This window comes from Phocoena phocoena, chromosome 1 (assembly GCF_963924675.1).
Source record: "Phocoena phocoena chromosome 1, mPhoPho1.1, whole genome shotgun sequence".
Taxonomy (NCBI): Eukaryota; Metazoa; Chordata; class Mammalia; order Artiodactyla; family Phocoenidae; genus Phocoena; species Phocoena phocoena.
The window spans coordinates 148,083,492-148,097,874 of NC_089219.1; the positions used below are offsets into that span (position 1 = coordinate 148,083,492).

The 14,383-nt window shown below is 47.8% G+C and overlaps 1 protein-coding gene across 1 annotated transcript in view; it reads left to right on the forward strand.

Moving 5' to 3' along the window:
- The first annotated feature begins 370 nt into the window (after positions 1-370).
- Positions 371-14,383, forward strand: part of LAMB3 (laminin subunit beta 3) — a 38,372-nt gene continuing 24,359 nt past the window's right edge. The window contains exons 1-4 of the mRNA XM_065883049.1: positions 371-398; positions 1,204-1,358; positions 12,033-12,147; positions 12,670-12,743. Coding sequence (XP_065739121.1) covers positions 371-398; positions 1,204-1,358; positions 12,033-12,147; positions 12,670-12,743 — 372 coding nt within the window. The remainder of the gene's footprint in view (positions 399-1,203; positions 1,359-12,032; positions 12,148-12,669; positions 12,744-14,383) is intronic.

Consider the following 14,383-nt stretch of genomic DNA (forward strand, 5'->3'; position numbering starts at 1 on the left):
CCAGCTCTTTCCTGCTCCCCACGTTGTCCTTCTGACCATGTGGGGTAGGGCAGTGTCGATCCTCCTCCCCTCTATTTCAGAGGGGGAAGCTGGAGTCAGGGAGGGGGTGGCGTTATCCCAGGGCACCCTGGGAGTCACATGCCAGCTGGGACGGGGGCCAGGTCTCTGGCATTTTCCAAGTTTTTGGCTACAGATGCACCTGCTGCTCAGAAGTGTCCTAGGTCAAGACCCTAGGTAAAGGCTTCTGAGGAAACATGGGTCCAGAAACAGAAAAGGGCTGGTGCACCCTAGGGGTTTGCATGGTTTCACCCAGGCCGCTTTGTTCTGTCCCAGGTGAGGTCCTGGGTGGGGATCATCCCATTGGCTGAAGATGAGGCCGCTCCTTCTCCTGTATTTTGGTAAGTATCCCTTCCCATCCTTCCAGGCACTTTCATATACCAGGGAGGGGACAGCCGTGGGTAGGAGGATGGTCTACCAAAGTGTGAGCATCACCAGTCACCCTGGGGCCTTTGGGTTTGGGACACTTGTCTACCGGGATGTCCATGAGGTTTCTCTGTCCTGGGGGCCTTTGAAGAAGATGATTTGAGAGGCTCCCAAATGTCTTCTTCCTACCTGAGGGTGGTTTGTGGCTCCCCCAGTGCCCTGCATGGTTTATTTCCCATCCTGTCACTCTCAAGCTGGCCCCAGAGCCATCATGGTTTGAGTTCTTGATGTTCAGTGAATTGCAGCTGGGTACTCCCGAAGCATGGCAGGGTCACCTTTACAGATAAAGGAGACAGAATGCAGGTATCTCCCAGTGTCCCACAGACAGCCAGCAGCCAGCGCCACCTGGGCTGTTGACAGAGGCCACGCTGCGGGTGAGGGGAGTTGTGGGCCATATCCTGGTGGCTGAGCGTGTGACTGCAGCTCTGTTCTAGAAAGCCACATGTGGATGCTCCATTTCAGGATCATCCGGGCTTTTTAGTTGTCAGTGTTTCTCCTCCTTTCTTTTTCGATTGGGGGCTACAGACTATAAAATCAGCTTTTTTTAGCAAACAGCATCAGGATTGCGATTATTCCCACAACCAGCAGGTGGGAGCATGAAGAAGGTGGAGAAGAGGGTCTATTCTTGCCGATCGACGTCGGCTTCCCAGAGGCACACTGGGGTGGCCGGCTAGACCCTCTTCCCTCTAGGTTGCACCCCTGTACCCCCTGTGATTTCAGTCTTGCCCAGCATCCTGTGTGCCCAGCAAGCCTGCTCCCGTGGGGCCTGCTATCCACCCGTTGGGGACCTGCTCATTGGGAGGACCCGGTTTCTCCGAGCTTCATCTACCTGTGGCCTGGCCAAGCCTGAGACCTACTGCACCCAGTATGGAGAGGTAGGCTCTTCCTCCATGGCCTCCGGGGGCTGGAAGAAGGCGAGCTGGGGTGGGGGTGGGGAAGCCTGCCATCTGTTCACTGAATACTTAGAGTGGACTTGGTATCAGCTTAGATCCACGCGGTGCAAGAAAAGCGTTAAGACCGGATCTCTGCCTCTAAGGAATTTTCACCTTTGTTGGGCAAGAGAAAAGGTACTCAGAACTAGCGAGATAGCTCCTTTCTCTCTTTTGCTTGATAAAGCTGGAGTTTTTCTCAGCCCTTGGGCCTGGGCAGGACAGTTTTCCAAGTCTCGGGAGTAAGCAATCAGATAGATGGGGATCCTTTAGGTGCGTGTAGTGTAAGGTGCCATCTTTGGTGGACAGCGTCAAGGCTGGTGGAGCACAGATGCTGGGATGTGTGCAAGGCTTGTGTTCTTGCTGAAGGGGGAACCGAGCTGTGCCATGGCCCCTCCCTTGCAGCCATCTCTTAGGCTAGTGTTGGGGAAAGGGTGTGGCTGGAGCTACCAAATGATTATAGGCTGGAGTTTATCCTTCTATGTCTTGCAGTCATCACGTATGACTTACCTCTCAGCCTCTGCATGTTTTGTCCACATGTTTCACCACTCCGGGAGAAGTGGGAGATGTTTTTTTTGTAGAATTTTTTTTTTTGGAGTATAGTTGACTTACAATGTTATATTAGTTTCAGGTGTATAGCAAAGTGATTGAGTTATATTCTTTTTTAGATTCTTTTCCATTATAGGTTATTATAAGACATTGAACATAGTTCCCTGTGTTATACAGTAGGTCCTTGTTGGTTATCTGTTTTATATATAGCAGTGTGTATCTGTTAATCCCAACCTCCTAATTTATCCCTCCCCCCCCTGCGCTGGGGAAATATTCAAATTAAAGGGCACAGATCAGTGAGACAAACAAGGAAGTGACTTGAGGTTAGCAAGGAGGTTCAGTGGCTCAGCTGATAGGAAACGAGCTGAGCAAATCCAGGCACTGGAACTCTTTGACCTACGTCAATTATCATCACCCGTTTAGGCAACTGATGTTTTTCAAAGATCCATTGTGATTCTTCTTCTACTTTGCCTCTGGACCTTTCTGGTAGGAACTTTGGTTTTCTTTTCTTTTCCCTTCAACAAGGTTGGGGTCTTTCCTTGCTCCTTGTGTTTACCAAGGTGGAAATCACTCAGTGTTTTCTTGTTTCCCAGCTGCCTGTCTCATTTGGCCATTTTTCTGCCCTCAAAACACAGGTTTGGACAAAGGGAAGAGTGAGGGAGTGGTTTTCCCTTGAGCCTCTGCATCTCTTGGGGTAAAAAGACAGAGAGAGAAAGGGAGTGAGAGAGATTAATGGCCATGAAGGAGGCTTGGGTTGTCTGTGGTTTCCTCCTTCTGGGTCCTTGTCCTCAGGACCGTGGAGATGGTATCTGATCCCATCTCTGGCCTCACTGTCCTTCCAGTCCCCAGTGTTCTTTTGGTCACTTTTTAATCATAGGTGGTACTGTATAGTGGCTTTGGAGGTGCTGAGCAGAGATGGCTGTGGTTTCTGCATCTCACCCACTTGGATGTGGGAAGGCCCATTTGACAGTGTTGGGTAAGATGGCCAGCATCAGGCGAGTCCTCCCTGTGAGCCCAGATTACTCCACAAGCATCAGGAGACCTGGCAGTATTGAATTTCCAGGCAACAGAATGGTTTTAGTTGCTGCCTTCCCACGCATCCTCCAATCTTGTGCCACTGAGCCATGCCTAAAATTTTCAGGGAGTCCTTTACTGATTCCCTTCCTTGGGCTGATCCGTCTTCTGGGATGGGAAGCAAGGAGAGATCATACACATCCCCTGTGTTGGGATGTTCCTCGGCCACAGCCCTGTCTGGACAGCCTCCTTCCCTCTAGGCTGGGCTTTTGGCTTCATCCTGACCTGCCCTCTGCCTCTCTCAAATGCCCCAAGGAGCCAACTGCTTCCCTTGCTCTTAAGCAGCCCCTTGAGAGAAAAACTGCGTGCTTGCAAAAGAGAAGTCTAGACTTTTGAAACCATGGGGATGGATAAATCTCAGCTATTTTGGTGCTGTGAAAGTTGAGAAGCATTGGTTCTTTTTTTCCTTTTTCTATGAGGGGGATTAAATCCATGTAACCTCTTGGAAGAGTGGAGGATAGGGCATCTTGAGTGCAGTGTGTAGCCCCAGGTCTGCCACTAACTTGTGGTGCGATCTTGGGCAAAATATTACCCCTCTCTATGTCTTGCTTTCCTCTTCCATGAATGAGTGTTAGAGAAATGGTCTTTAGGGTCGCTCTTTGCTCCAATTTTCTTTGGGAATGAGCTGCATGCTGAGACCCAACTTCTCCCCCCAACCTGTCTCCTCTCTGCCTTTTCTGATTTCTCTTTCCTTCTCCCTTCCCTACCTAACCACCTAGAGGCCACTGGTTGCCAGCAGTGAAGACACACGCTAAAGGCACAGATACCCCTCTGTACAGGTGTACCCTGAACCCTCACTTGGTGGAGGGGCAGCTGTGTGATGAAAATTAGGAATCCAGATTTAACTCTGATGAGTTCCAATTTCAGTTTTTAAGTTTATTTTATTATTAAATGATATTATAGTAACTATAACTTATTAAGCACATATTATATGTCTCAGGCACTATACTTAGAGTTTTATATAAATTATCTCAATTAATTTTCACAATACTCCATGAGGTGGCTCTTATTATCCCCGTGAGCTATTGGGAAAGTTTGGGTGTGTGCTGGGACCCCCAAACTTCTGATGGAAACACATAGATATTGAGTTTTCTCAGTAGTTAGAGATGGGGGTGCAGTGGCCAGCCCCAGCTGGAAGGGAAGGTGGCATGGTGCAGAGCTGCATTCCTAGGGCCTGCCCCTTCAATCCCCCTGCATCCCTGTCTACCAGCTCCCACCTCCACATACATACCTTCCTTAAGTCATAGCCTCTGGTTACTGCCTCTGTTCTATTTTCATGCAGGGGTGACATGGTGAGCCCTGAGCCCAGTAAAAGTCACCCAGCACCTGCTGCCTGCCTGCCTACTGGTATGGCATGAATGTAAGTGCATTAGGGATTTATGACTCTTGGACATTTTAGCATTGCTCGCTGACCCCAAAGAAACTCAGGAGCAGTGGGGACTCCTTCCTGTTCCAAAATTATCTCTCCCAGCTCCTGATCTCAGAGTGTGGCTCTTTTCTCGTGGGTCAATCTTAGCCTGTTAGTATGTCACCTCTTCTGCCTAATTTTGTCTCACTGGCTCAATCCTATTGGCCTTGAGGGCCGGCTTCTATGGGTTTTGGGTCCATATTGCAGCCTTGACAATGGACATACGACTCAGCCAGCTTTGCCTTGTGCGCCCACCCCAACCCAGCTTTGCCCTTCTGGGCCTACCTGCCTTGACTACCCGTTAACTGTCCAGGCTTGAACCCAGGCTGGACTTTATCAAAATGGCCCGAGGCTGCAGTCCCACCCTGTCCCCTGGCTCTCTCTCTTCCAGCTCCTAGGTAACCTCTGAGTAAACTCACTGCACCGTTTTTCCCTAAAACCCAAGGCATGAATGAAAATGACTGTGATGTCTCCCTACCCTCATTCTCGTCTGTGCTTCCTCTGAGCCTTAGTTCTTCATTTGAAAAATAGGAATAATGACAGCACCCACTTCAAACAGTTGTTGTGAGGACTGTATAAAGGAAGAAGCCAAGTGACCACTGGGCTGGCGTCTGGAAGATGCTAAATGTCCCATCCCCCTCTCCCCACCTCCCGGGGACCTGTGTCCGCATGCAGGGGCCTCGCGCATCTGTGAATCATGCTCCGAAGCTCTTCTTCCTGGATCAGGACACTCACTCGCATACTTATTGATTTTTTGTTTTTGTTTTTTGTGGTACGCGGGCCTCTCACTGCTGTGGCCTCTCCTGTTGCAGAGCACAGGCTCCGGACGCGCAGGCTCAGCGGCCGTGGCTCACGGGCCCAGCCGCTCCGCGACATGTGGGATCTTCCCGGACCGGGGCACGAACCCGCGTCCCCTGCATCGGCAGGCGGACTCTCAACCACTGTGCCACTAGGGAAGCACTCGCATACTTACTGAAATCAAACTGCCCTTGGGCCAGCCCACTTTCTGTTTCCAAGGTGACCGCTGCCCATCTGATTTGCAGTGGGCTGCTGGGAAATCTGGAAGTGGTCGTGGTTAATGAAGTCACCGGACTCGGGGTAAAGACTCTCTAGGTCTGGTCCTGGCTCTGACACTTAGAATAGGAACCTGACCTCAAGAAGGTCATGGTTTCTGTTTAGACCACCATTTCCCCATTCATGAAATGAAGGAGTTGGGTTAGTCAGCCTTTGTTTGTTCAGCTCTAACATCTCTGCCAACTTCTGGCTGGGCTGTATGTGACCCTGAGGGTTGGCCATTGTCTCTTTCAGGTGGGTGCTGGCAGAGGCTGAGCCATGACCTTCAGTCATCTCTGGGCTGGTGCACGCTCCCTGGGGACCAGTGGGTTTCACCAGGAAGTTTTCCAGCCCTGATTTCTGCTCCTGACAATGTCTTCTCCAATGTTGTGTCTGTTCCCTTAAATGCTTTATTTATCTCCCACTCCCTCCCTTTCTGGGGAAAAACTTAATTACCCAGCTGCCTTCATAACAGTCTTACACAGTGCATTCCTCAGGTTAATTAGCTGTGTAAACCAAACAGCTGTCATTTTTATCGCTTGGAAACAAGCTAAGGAGCAGTAGCCAGTTGACGTCCCCTCCTCCACACACACACACGCACACACGCACACACACACACACACACAGACATGCACTGAAGCACACTCACACCCACAGGCACACACCCCGACAACCACTGCCTTTCTGTGTTTGAAAGTCATCTGTTTTCTTGACGTTTAGCATGGCTAATGTGTAGGCAGAGGATGTGACGATGTGAGGATGTGTTTATATCCATCCTGAGGTCCTTGTCCTCCGCTCACAGAGGACTTTGAGCCTGTCTCTGACCAGAATATCTGCCCTCCTATTTCCCAGAAGTTCTTAGCATGTATGAAACTTTCAAAGCTCCTACCATTGGGGATTTATTCTTTTGGATGAAGCATCATTGAGGTCTTTGTTTAAAATGCAGACACCCTTGGGGAAGGCATCTTGTTAATCTATCATCATTTATATTTCAGGAAGGGTTTGCTTATCAGAAAATTAGCTGTGGCTTTTGCAAAGGGCCCCAAGAGAATAAGACCCAGAATGAGTAAGTTTTCAGGAGATAGAAGAAAACGGACACTTAGAGAAAGAGTTGGATCAGAGGGAAGCAAAACTTGGGCTGTGAAATGTGAGATTTTTGGGTCCTGGTTGTTATGGGTTGGGGATTGTGGCTTGTGGGGTTAAAAGAGGGAAGAGAGTGGAAAAGTGAGATGGAAACCTGGACACAAATGTGAGTGGCCTTACGACTTTACTGGCCTGGCTTCTCATCCCCTTGCTCCTTGGGTCAATTTCCTAGAAGCTCTCTGGGTAGTGTCTTGCAGACCTACCTCGCTTCTTTGCTCTCAGGGGCTATAGGAATCATTGTCACTGGTAGAGCTTTCGGAGGTCCAGGGATGCAAACCATCTCTCTGCAATCAGGTCTAGGGGGATAATTCTGTTTCTGTAGAAGTCTGGGCTGAGGTTGAGGCTGCCCTTACTAGGGGAGAAGAGAGGGAACATCCTGAAAACCAACTCTAGTCCCTGCAATTTCCCATGGTTGCCACGTGACCTCTGTGTCCCTTGAAGCAGAATACGATGAGAAGGTTTGGAGGCAGAGAGCCTGGGAGAGGAAGCCCTCCTTCTTCTCTTCCTAGCCCTGTGGATTTGGACACATTTCTCAGCTTCTCTAAGACTTGCTTTCCTAATCTGTCAAATGAGGATACCCACCATTTAATATAATATACCTACCTCAGAGATTTTAGAAGCATAAAATGAGATAATGTATGTATAGTGCTCAGGACAGAGCCTGGTACAGTGTAATTTTGGGGTGTGTGGTATTCATCATCTCGGTCATCAGCTTTAGAGTTGAGCTATCTAAATTTAGTTTAGATGGAGATAAGGGCTCTGCTGAGTTAAGGCTTTGGTCAAGATGTTACTTCATGACAGTGCCTCCTAGCACCGGGGACCTCCTCCCACCTGGCACCACAACAGGTCTCGATTTTTAAAATTCCCTGGCAATATCCACTGACATAGAAATGGTAAGGCTTGTGGATCATAGTGGGGTCTAATGGAGGCCTTGCTGACCAAGGTCTGAGGGTCTCCTCTTCCCCTGCTGGGAAGAGTGTTTCTAGTACAGTGTTTGGCCAATGTCTTATTTTTCTCTTGCTTCTTCTGCATTCTTGTTTGGAGTGTGTTTAACCTCTGAGCAGATAAGCTGGAGTGAGGGAGAATTGTAATAGCATGTTAAAGCAAGAAGGAACTTCGTTATCTCATCCCACCCCTGCATTTTACCAATGAGGAAGGTGAAGTGGAGGGAATGCCTTTCTTGTAGGCAGCTGCACTTTTTTTTTTTTTTTTTTTGGTGCTGGCTTTCTTTTGGCCCTGGCTGGCAGCCATGACCCTGACTACAGCTCCTTAGATAGACACAGGCAGTCTCTGACTTGCTTGTGGGAGGGAGTTGGACCACGTATAACCAGAGCCTGTTTTCCTATTTTCCCCCAGAATTAGCTCCATGTTCTGCAAAAGCACAGAGCTTTGATTTGCATTGCTTTCCTTTTTCCACCCTCTCCATTGTGATTCAGGCTCCCACTGGCTCTTGCTCTCTCCTTTGCCCCCGCCATAGCTCTCTGGGAGGGTTTGTCTTCCGGCCAGACTGTTGAGCTTCTAGAAAGCTCCAGGATAAGGGAAAAGGCCCAGTCTTTCCAGACTGAGGGGAACAGGAGCCAAACTGGCTGGAAGCCTGACAGGCTGAATTGATAACAATGCTGTGTCTCTGAAGTAGCACAGCCAGGGGGATGCTGGCCAAGTGACCCCAGAGAGAGAGGCAGCTGCAGCTGGGAGAGACAGAGGAATGTAACACATATGAAAGGAGGAGCCTCATGTTGAGAACCACGCACACACACACACACTCTTATACACATACTACCTATAGACATACAATAATAAAAAGGAAGGGAAACTGAGGCCCAGAGAAGCGAGGGAAGAAATTGGCAGTTTGCCTTCATGTGGGCTTCTCCCATAAGCCACCCTATTTCAGGCCTCCATCCCTCTAGCTGGTTGACAAGCAGAGCTACTTAAAATACCTGTCCCAAGCCTTATGGCTTAGCCCATTTCTGAGGATTGAGATAATCCCTCCTTTAGCTATGTTACTGTGATAAGCGGCACGTAGATGTTAAGCTCATGAGGCCATCTGATCCCTCCATCATTGTCTGAGCACGTGGAAGGCAGGTGGAGAAGGCGTGGGATACCCCAGACTGGCTGTGAAGACAAGGTGGAGGCAGGGTAACAAGCCCATGCTGAGTACCCTGGGCCTTTTTAGTTTGTTTTGCTTTACAATAATGCCTGAATATAAAAGTTAATATATATCCAAGGCATCAAAGTTTAAAATTATTAAAAAAAGAACAAAGAAAAAAAGTTACCCGTAATGCCATTTCCGAGAGATATTAGGTTAAAACTGTATGCAGTTGCCATTTTTGTTGGTCAAGATGGCTGAATATCAGCCATTTCATTTGGTTCAACCTAATATACTGGTGTATTTCCTTCCACATATTTTCTATTCCTTCAAGAATATATATTTGTGATCATGACATGTATACAAGCTTATGCCCAACTTTTTTTCAGAGAATATTGTTTTTCGTAAAACATTATAATGTAAACATTTCCCCCATGCAATGAAAATCTTTCTCTCAACAGTCTTTTTAATGGTACGTAATATTACATCATTTGGGAATATCAACGGCATTTCCCCAGTCCCAGGTTGAGCTGTTCTAGCTCCTGTGTCCCATGGCCCAAGGGAAGAAACTGGGCCTTGTTTCTGGCATTCTCTTGGCCAGGGAACAGGCTGGGATCAGTTCCCAACAGAGCAGGGGGGTCTCTGGTGACAGGTCGCCGGAAGGCAGCTGGCCCTTGTCTTTCTGCAGGACGTGCTGAGTGCGGATGGAGGATGGGCAGTGGAAAAGTTTGCCTCTGAGAGGCTGGCCAGAATGGGGAGAAGGGCATGCTTGCTGCCAGGGACCAAAATAGGATTCTGGAGGAGACTCAGATTCCAGCAAGAGGTGTCTTTTGCCCAGACAGGATTATTTTAAGTGCTCAGGTATTTATTTTAGCCACTGACACATCTGCAGTCTCCAAGTTAACTGAACTAGGTTAGCCTGACAAGCCAGCTTTCTTCCCAAAGTGCTTTCTCTGTCTGAGGCTCTGCCATGGTCAGCCTCAGGGTCAGACCAAGGCCTTTGGGTGAGACAGAGATTGTCACCCTTTACCGTGTTTCCCACAATGTCTGTGCACCCAGGTGGTTTCCTAGTAGAAATGAGAGGATGACAGAGAAAGAGAGAGGGAGAGAGAAAGAGAAGAGTAAGGAAGGGGTGGGGATGGGAGGGGAGGAGGAGAAGAAGAGAAAGATGTAAGGAGGGATCCTGTCTGGTGCTGGCGCTGGCTATCAATCAACAGGAAAGTCACATAGCCTCTTGGAGCCTCAGCTTTCTCGCATGTGAAATGGGAATAATATTACCACGTAGGGTGGTTGTGGGGCTTAAATAGGTTATTGCGCTGAAACTCCTGATACAGTACCTGGCACGTGGTAAGTGCTCCAATCACTTAATACTGATGTTGGTCACCTCCTCACTCCCTCGCCCCTCCTTTTAAACTCCCAGGAAGGGAGAGTCTAGTAATAATGTAAATGAAAATGGCAGATTTTACTGAGCATTTACTATTCATTCAAAAAGTATTTATAGAGGGCCTACTAAGTGCTGGGCACTTTGCTAAGCACTGGGATACAGCGTAAAGGAAAGTAGGTTCTGCCCTCATGGAGTCTACATTCTAACAGGGGGAGGCAGACAGCAAACAAACACTGTGAGCAAATAAATTGACAATAAAAGAACAATACGTCAAGTGGGGATAGTGCTATGGAGAAAAATGTAGCAGGGCAAGGGCTGGGCAGTGGGTGCTGTTTTATATAAGGTATATGTGCCAGCCATTACAAGAACATTGAACATCCCCCCCAATATTGTTTTTTTATATTTCATAATCATTTTAAATTCTTTTTCACATTATTTTCCATTATAGTTTATTACAAGAGATTGATAGTTCCCTGTGCTGTACAGCAGGATCTTGTTGTTTACCTAGTTTATATAGAGTAGTTTGTATCTGCTAATCCCAAACTCCTAATTTATCCCTTCCCCTCCTTCCCCTCTGGTAACCATAAATTTGTTTTCTATGTCTGAGTCTGTTTCTGTTTCGTAAGTAAGTTCATTTGTATCATACCAAAAATTATTGTTTAATAAAGCACTTTGGGACGTGATGAGGACACCTCCAAGTACCAGGAAGGGTGACAATCCTCTTGTTTTGCAGTTTGGAGGTGGGAGCTGGAAAGTGGGGTGGGAAGCAGAGGCTCACAGAGCCAGGACTCCTGACTCCCCTCCTGCATCCTCCACTGTTCCAGGGTTTGTCAACAGCGCAGGGGGAAGAGTGGTGTCGGGTGAGGAGTTTCTATAACTCAAGGCACAGACTCAGCCTGTTAACTCAATCCCTCTGGGACTGAGCTGTCAGCTTCACCAGTTCGGCAGACATCACTCGTTCTGAACATCGGCTTCCTTAGCTTAGTGCCTTCCCTGGACAGGGCAGAGGTTCAGGGGCTAGAAGGCCTCAGAGAAGGCTGCCTGAGCTTTCCCCTGGTTCTGGTGGGTGGAGGCTTAGGGGAACGCAGAGGCAGGAGGTGTGGGGAGGTACACTGGTCCTTACCCAAAGGAACTCACAGGTCAGGGAGGTTCTGGTCCAAGCCTTGCTTTTACATGTGGGTCAATTGGGAACCCTCTGAACAGTATTCTTTCTCCTGGGCACAAGGTTTGGGACCATGGTTACTCAGGGAAAATAGGTTTGATGTGTGTTGCATGAGGGACCTGGGGTAAGGTCATGGTGTCTCTGTGAAGTGTGCACGTGTGCTCACACATTTGCGCACATATGTACAAACTGAAAGAACAAGGGCCATGTTCTCTGGCTGTATTCTTCTTCTTGGTCATCTCTGCCCTGCTCTGGAGCCCGTGGGGTTCAGTTTTTTCCCTTGTTCTTTTTTCCTGTCCCCTCTTCCTAATCCTTAGAAACTTGACTTTCCCCAGGCTGCCAGAATTAAGTGAGATGAGCTATAAAACTCTCTAGCCTACACATAGCACATAGCAGATGTTAAATTAATGTGATCTTCTCTTTCTTTCTTCTTTTTGCTCTTAGCACCCTTTTCAAATTTCTCTTTGGGGCAATGTCACATACGAAAATTATTTTTTCTCTACCACCTCATACCACTTTCCCAATCACAACCTCTATTTACTATTTACTTAGCTATGTGTTTGGGGGGACCCAAAGGACTTAAATGAAAAGCTGAACAGTAGCCTTGTTTTGAGAGGTTGATCCTTCCAAGTGTATTAATGAAATCAATGGATCCCCAAGGGTAGCGTGTCCATGGAGAGAATGTTCTGGGCTCTCAGGATACAAGGGGGGAATTCTCACTGGCCCTACCTCTTAGTCTCTGGCATCTCTTTGTCCCACAGTGGCAGATGAAATGCTGCAAGTGTGACTCCAGGTTGCCTCACAATTACAACAGTCACCGAGTGGAGAATGTGGTCTCATCCTCGGGCCCCATGCGCTGGTGGCAGTCACAGAATGGTAAGGACCTGCCACAGTCTCCAGGGGCCCAAACATGTGGAGGCTCCCACAGGACGGGGAGGGTGCCAGGGAGCCCTTTGGGGTTCCCAGGGCTTTCTTACGGTAGTGGGACGTGGGTGGTTGACAAGCAGAACCTTCTGTCTTTGTATTTGAGGTCTTTCAGATGCTGTAGGTAGAAGAATTTATTGGAGGTTAATGAAAGGGTCAGAAGAGAGAGAAATGCCTTCATTTCATTCTACTTAATCACAGTGGGCTTGCTGATGGAACTGAGCTTCGGGAACAGAGTTGTGTTGAACAGAGGAGTTGAAACTCTAAGGTTTTAAGGGCGTCAAGTGATGGTGGGAAGGAAATTTGACCAAGAAGAGATAGGATCTTGAATAGGTGATAGTAAGTAGAAACATACTGGTACCACTCCTCTCTGAGAGGGAAATTGGAAAATCAAGGTGAGAGAGTTTCTGATTTCCTAGAGCCTGGGAAGGTAGAAATCCTCTGCTCTAAAGTTTCTATGTTTTGTCTTTCCAGATGTGAGCCCTGTCTCTCTGCAGCTGGACCTAGACAGGAAATTCCAGCTTCAAGACATCATGATGGATTTTAAGGTGTGCTTCCTGGGCATGGTAGTGGTTAGGAGAGGGGGACTCTGGGCTATGTGGGCGTGGACTCATGGGGAGCACAGGGTCCTTGTCTCCTCAGGCTGGAAGTGATGGTACCACATTCTGGGTGGGCCTCCCTTCCCCAGGCTGAGGTGACACTTACCCTGAGCCTGTATCATGGTGACAGCAGAGGTACCACTTCTGAGAGAACAGTGGCGCCTCCACATTCCCTGTCTTGGTTGTGTAGTGCTTATATATCCTCTCCCTCTTTGCATCCCCCACCCTTAGCCCATCTAATTTATTCATCTCTGCCAAGGCCAATTGTACAAAGCCTGGCCACTTATTATACAGTTGTGTTTTCTTGGTATACTCTGTTTTAATAACTTTGCTGATGAGATTGAGTTTGACAAACAGCCAAGAACTGGCCCATCCACGTATAAGATGTGCTTTTGGAGCAGTCTGCTCATTCAGTGCTATTACTTTTCAGACTCTGCTTTTAGACTAGCCTTTGGAGATGTGCCTTTTGGAGGGAACATTTTCATTCATTACTGACAGGACTGTTTTTTTTTTTTCCTTTTCCTTTTCCTAATATCCTATGTGACTGAGGAAGTTGCTCTAAGAACATTGCCTCAAGAATAGGTCAAAAGTATTTTGAGACATTCTAGTGCCATTTGAACAAATGCTCAGTCTCTAACAGTGACAACTTCTAAGGGAAATATTCATTTGGATGGATACTGGTAGTCTCATTGCTTTGTCATCACTCACCCATTCATTTATTTGTCCATTCTTGTTACACACATATTGAACACTGATTCTATGCTGTTATAAAAGATGACTAAAACTAGATCACGATCCTCTAGTTGCTTTGGTATATGTAGGGAAGATAAAGAACCAGTAGCAAGACAGTGGGATGTGTACTCTGATGTTGGTAAGAAGAGATGCTGGAGAGTCCAGGAAGGTGACATCCAGCTTGATCTGTCTTTGGGGGAGTGGATCAGAGAATACACCCAGGGGAAGATGAAACTTCCTAGGCCAGTAATATCCAGGTGAAGGGTAAGTTCATTCCAGGCAAAGAGAACAGCAAAGTGCAAAGGCCAGGAGGCAAGAGGCAAGAAGGTATATAATTGGGGGAAGGGGACAAAGGAACGCACGTAGGGTCTGGTGGTGCAAATGTGTATACGGTAGTGAGAGGTAGGGATGTGGAGGGCTACAGACTGATGAGAGATGAGTTTACAGATATAAATGGGGAGGGAGGAAAGTAGGTGAAAGATTCATCTATTCATTCAACAGATGTACTAACTGCCTACTATGTGCTAGATGCTGGGGGTACACTGTGAACAAGATAGACAAGGTGGGGGAATTCCCTGGTGGTCCAGTGGTTAGGACTCTGTGCTTCCGTTGCACCACTGCAGAGGGCACCTGTTCAATCTCTGGTTGGGGAACTAAGATCCCGCAAGCTGTGCAGTGTGGCCAAGAAAAAAAAAACAGATAGACAAGGGGGGTCTATGGTTTACTGTAGTGGTTCTCAAGCAGGGGATAGTTGGCAGTTTATAGAAAAAGTTTTGGTTGTCACAGCTGTCAGTATGCTATTGACATTTAGTGAGAAGAGGTCAGGGATGCCGCGTAGCATCCTAAAATGACAAGCA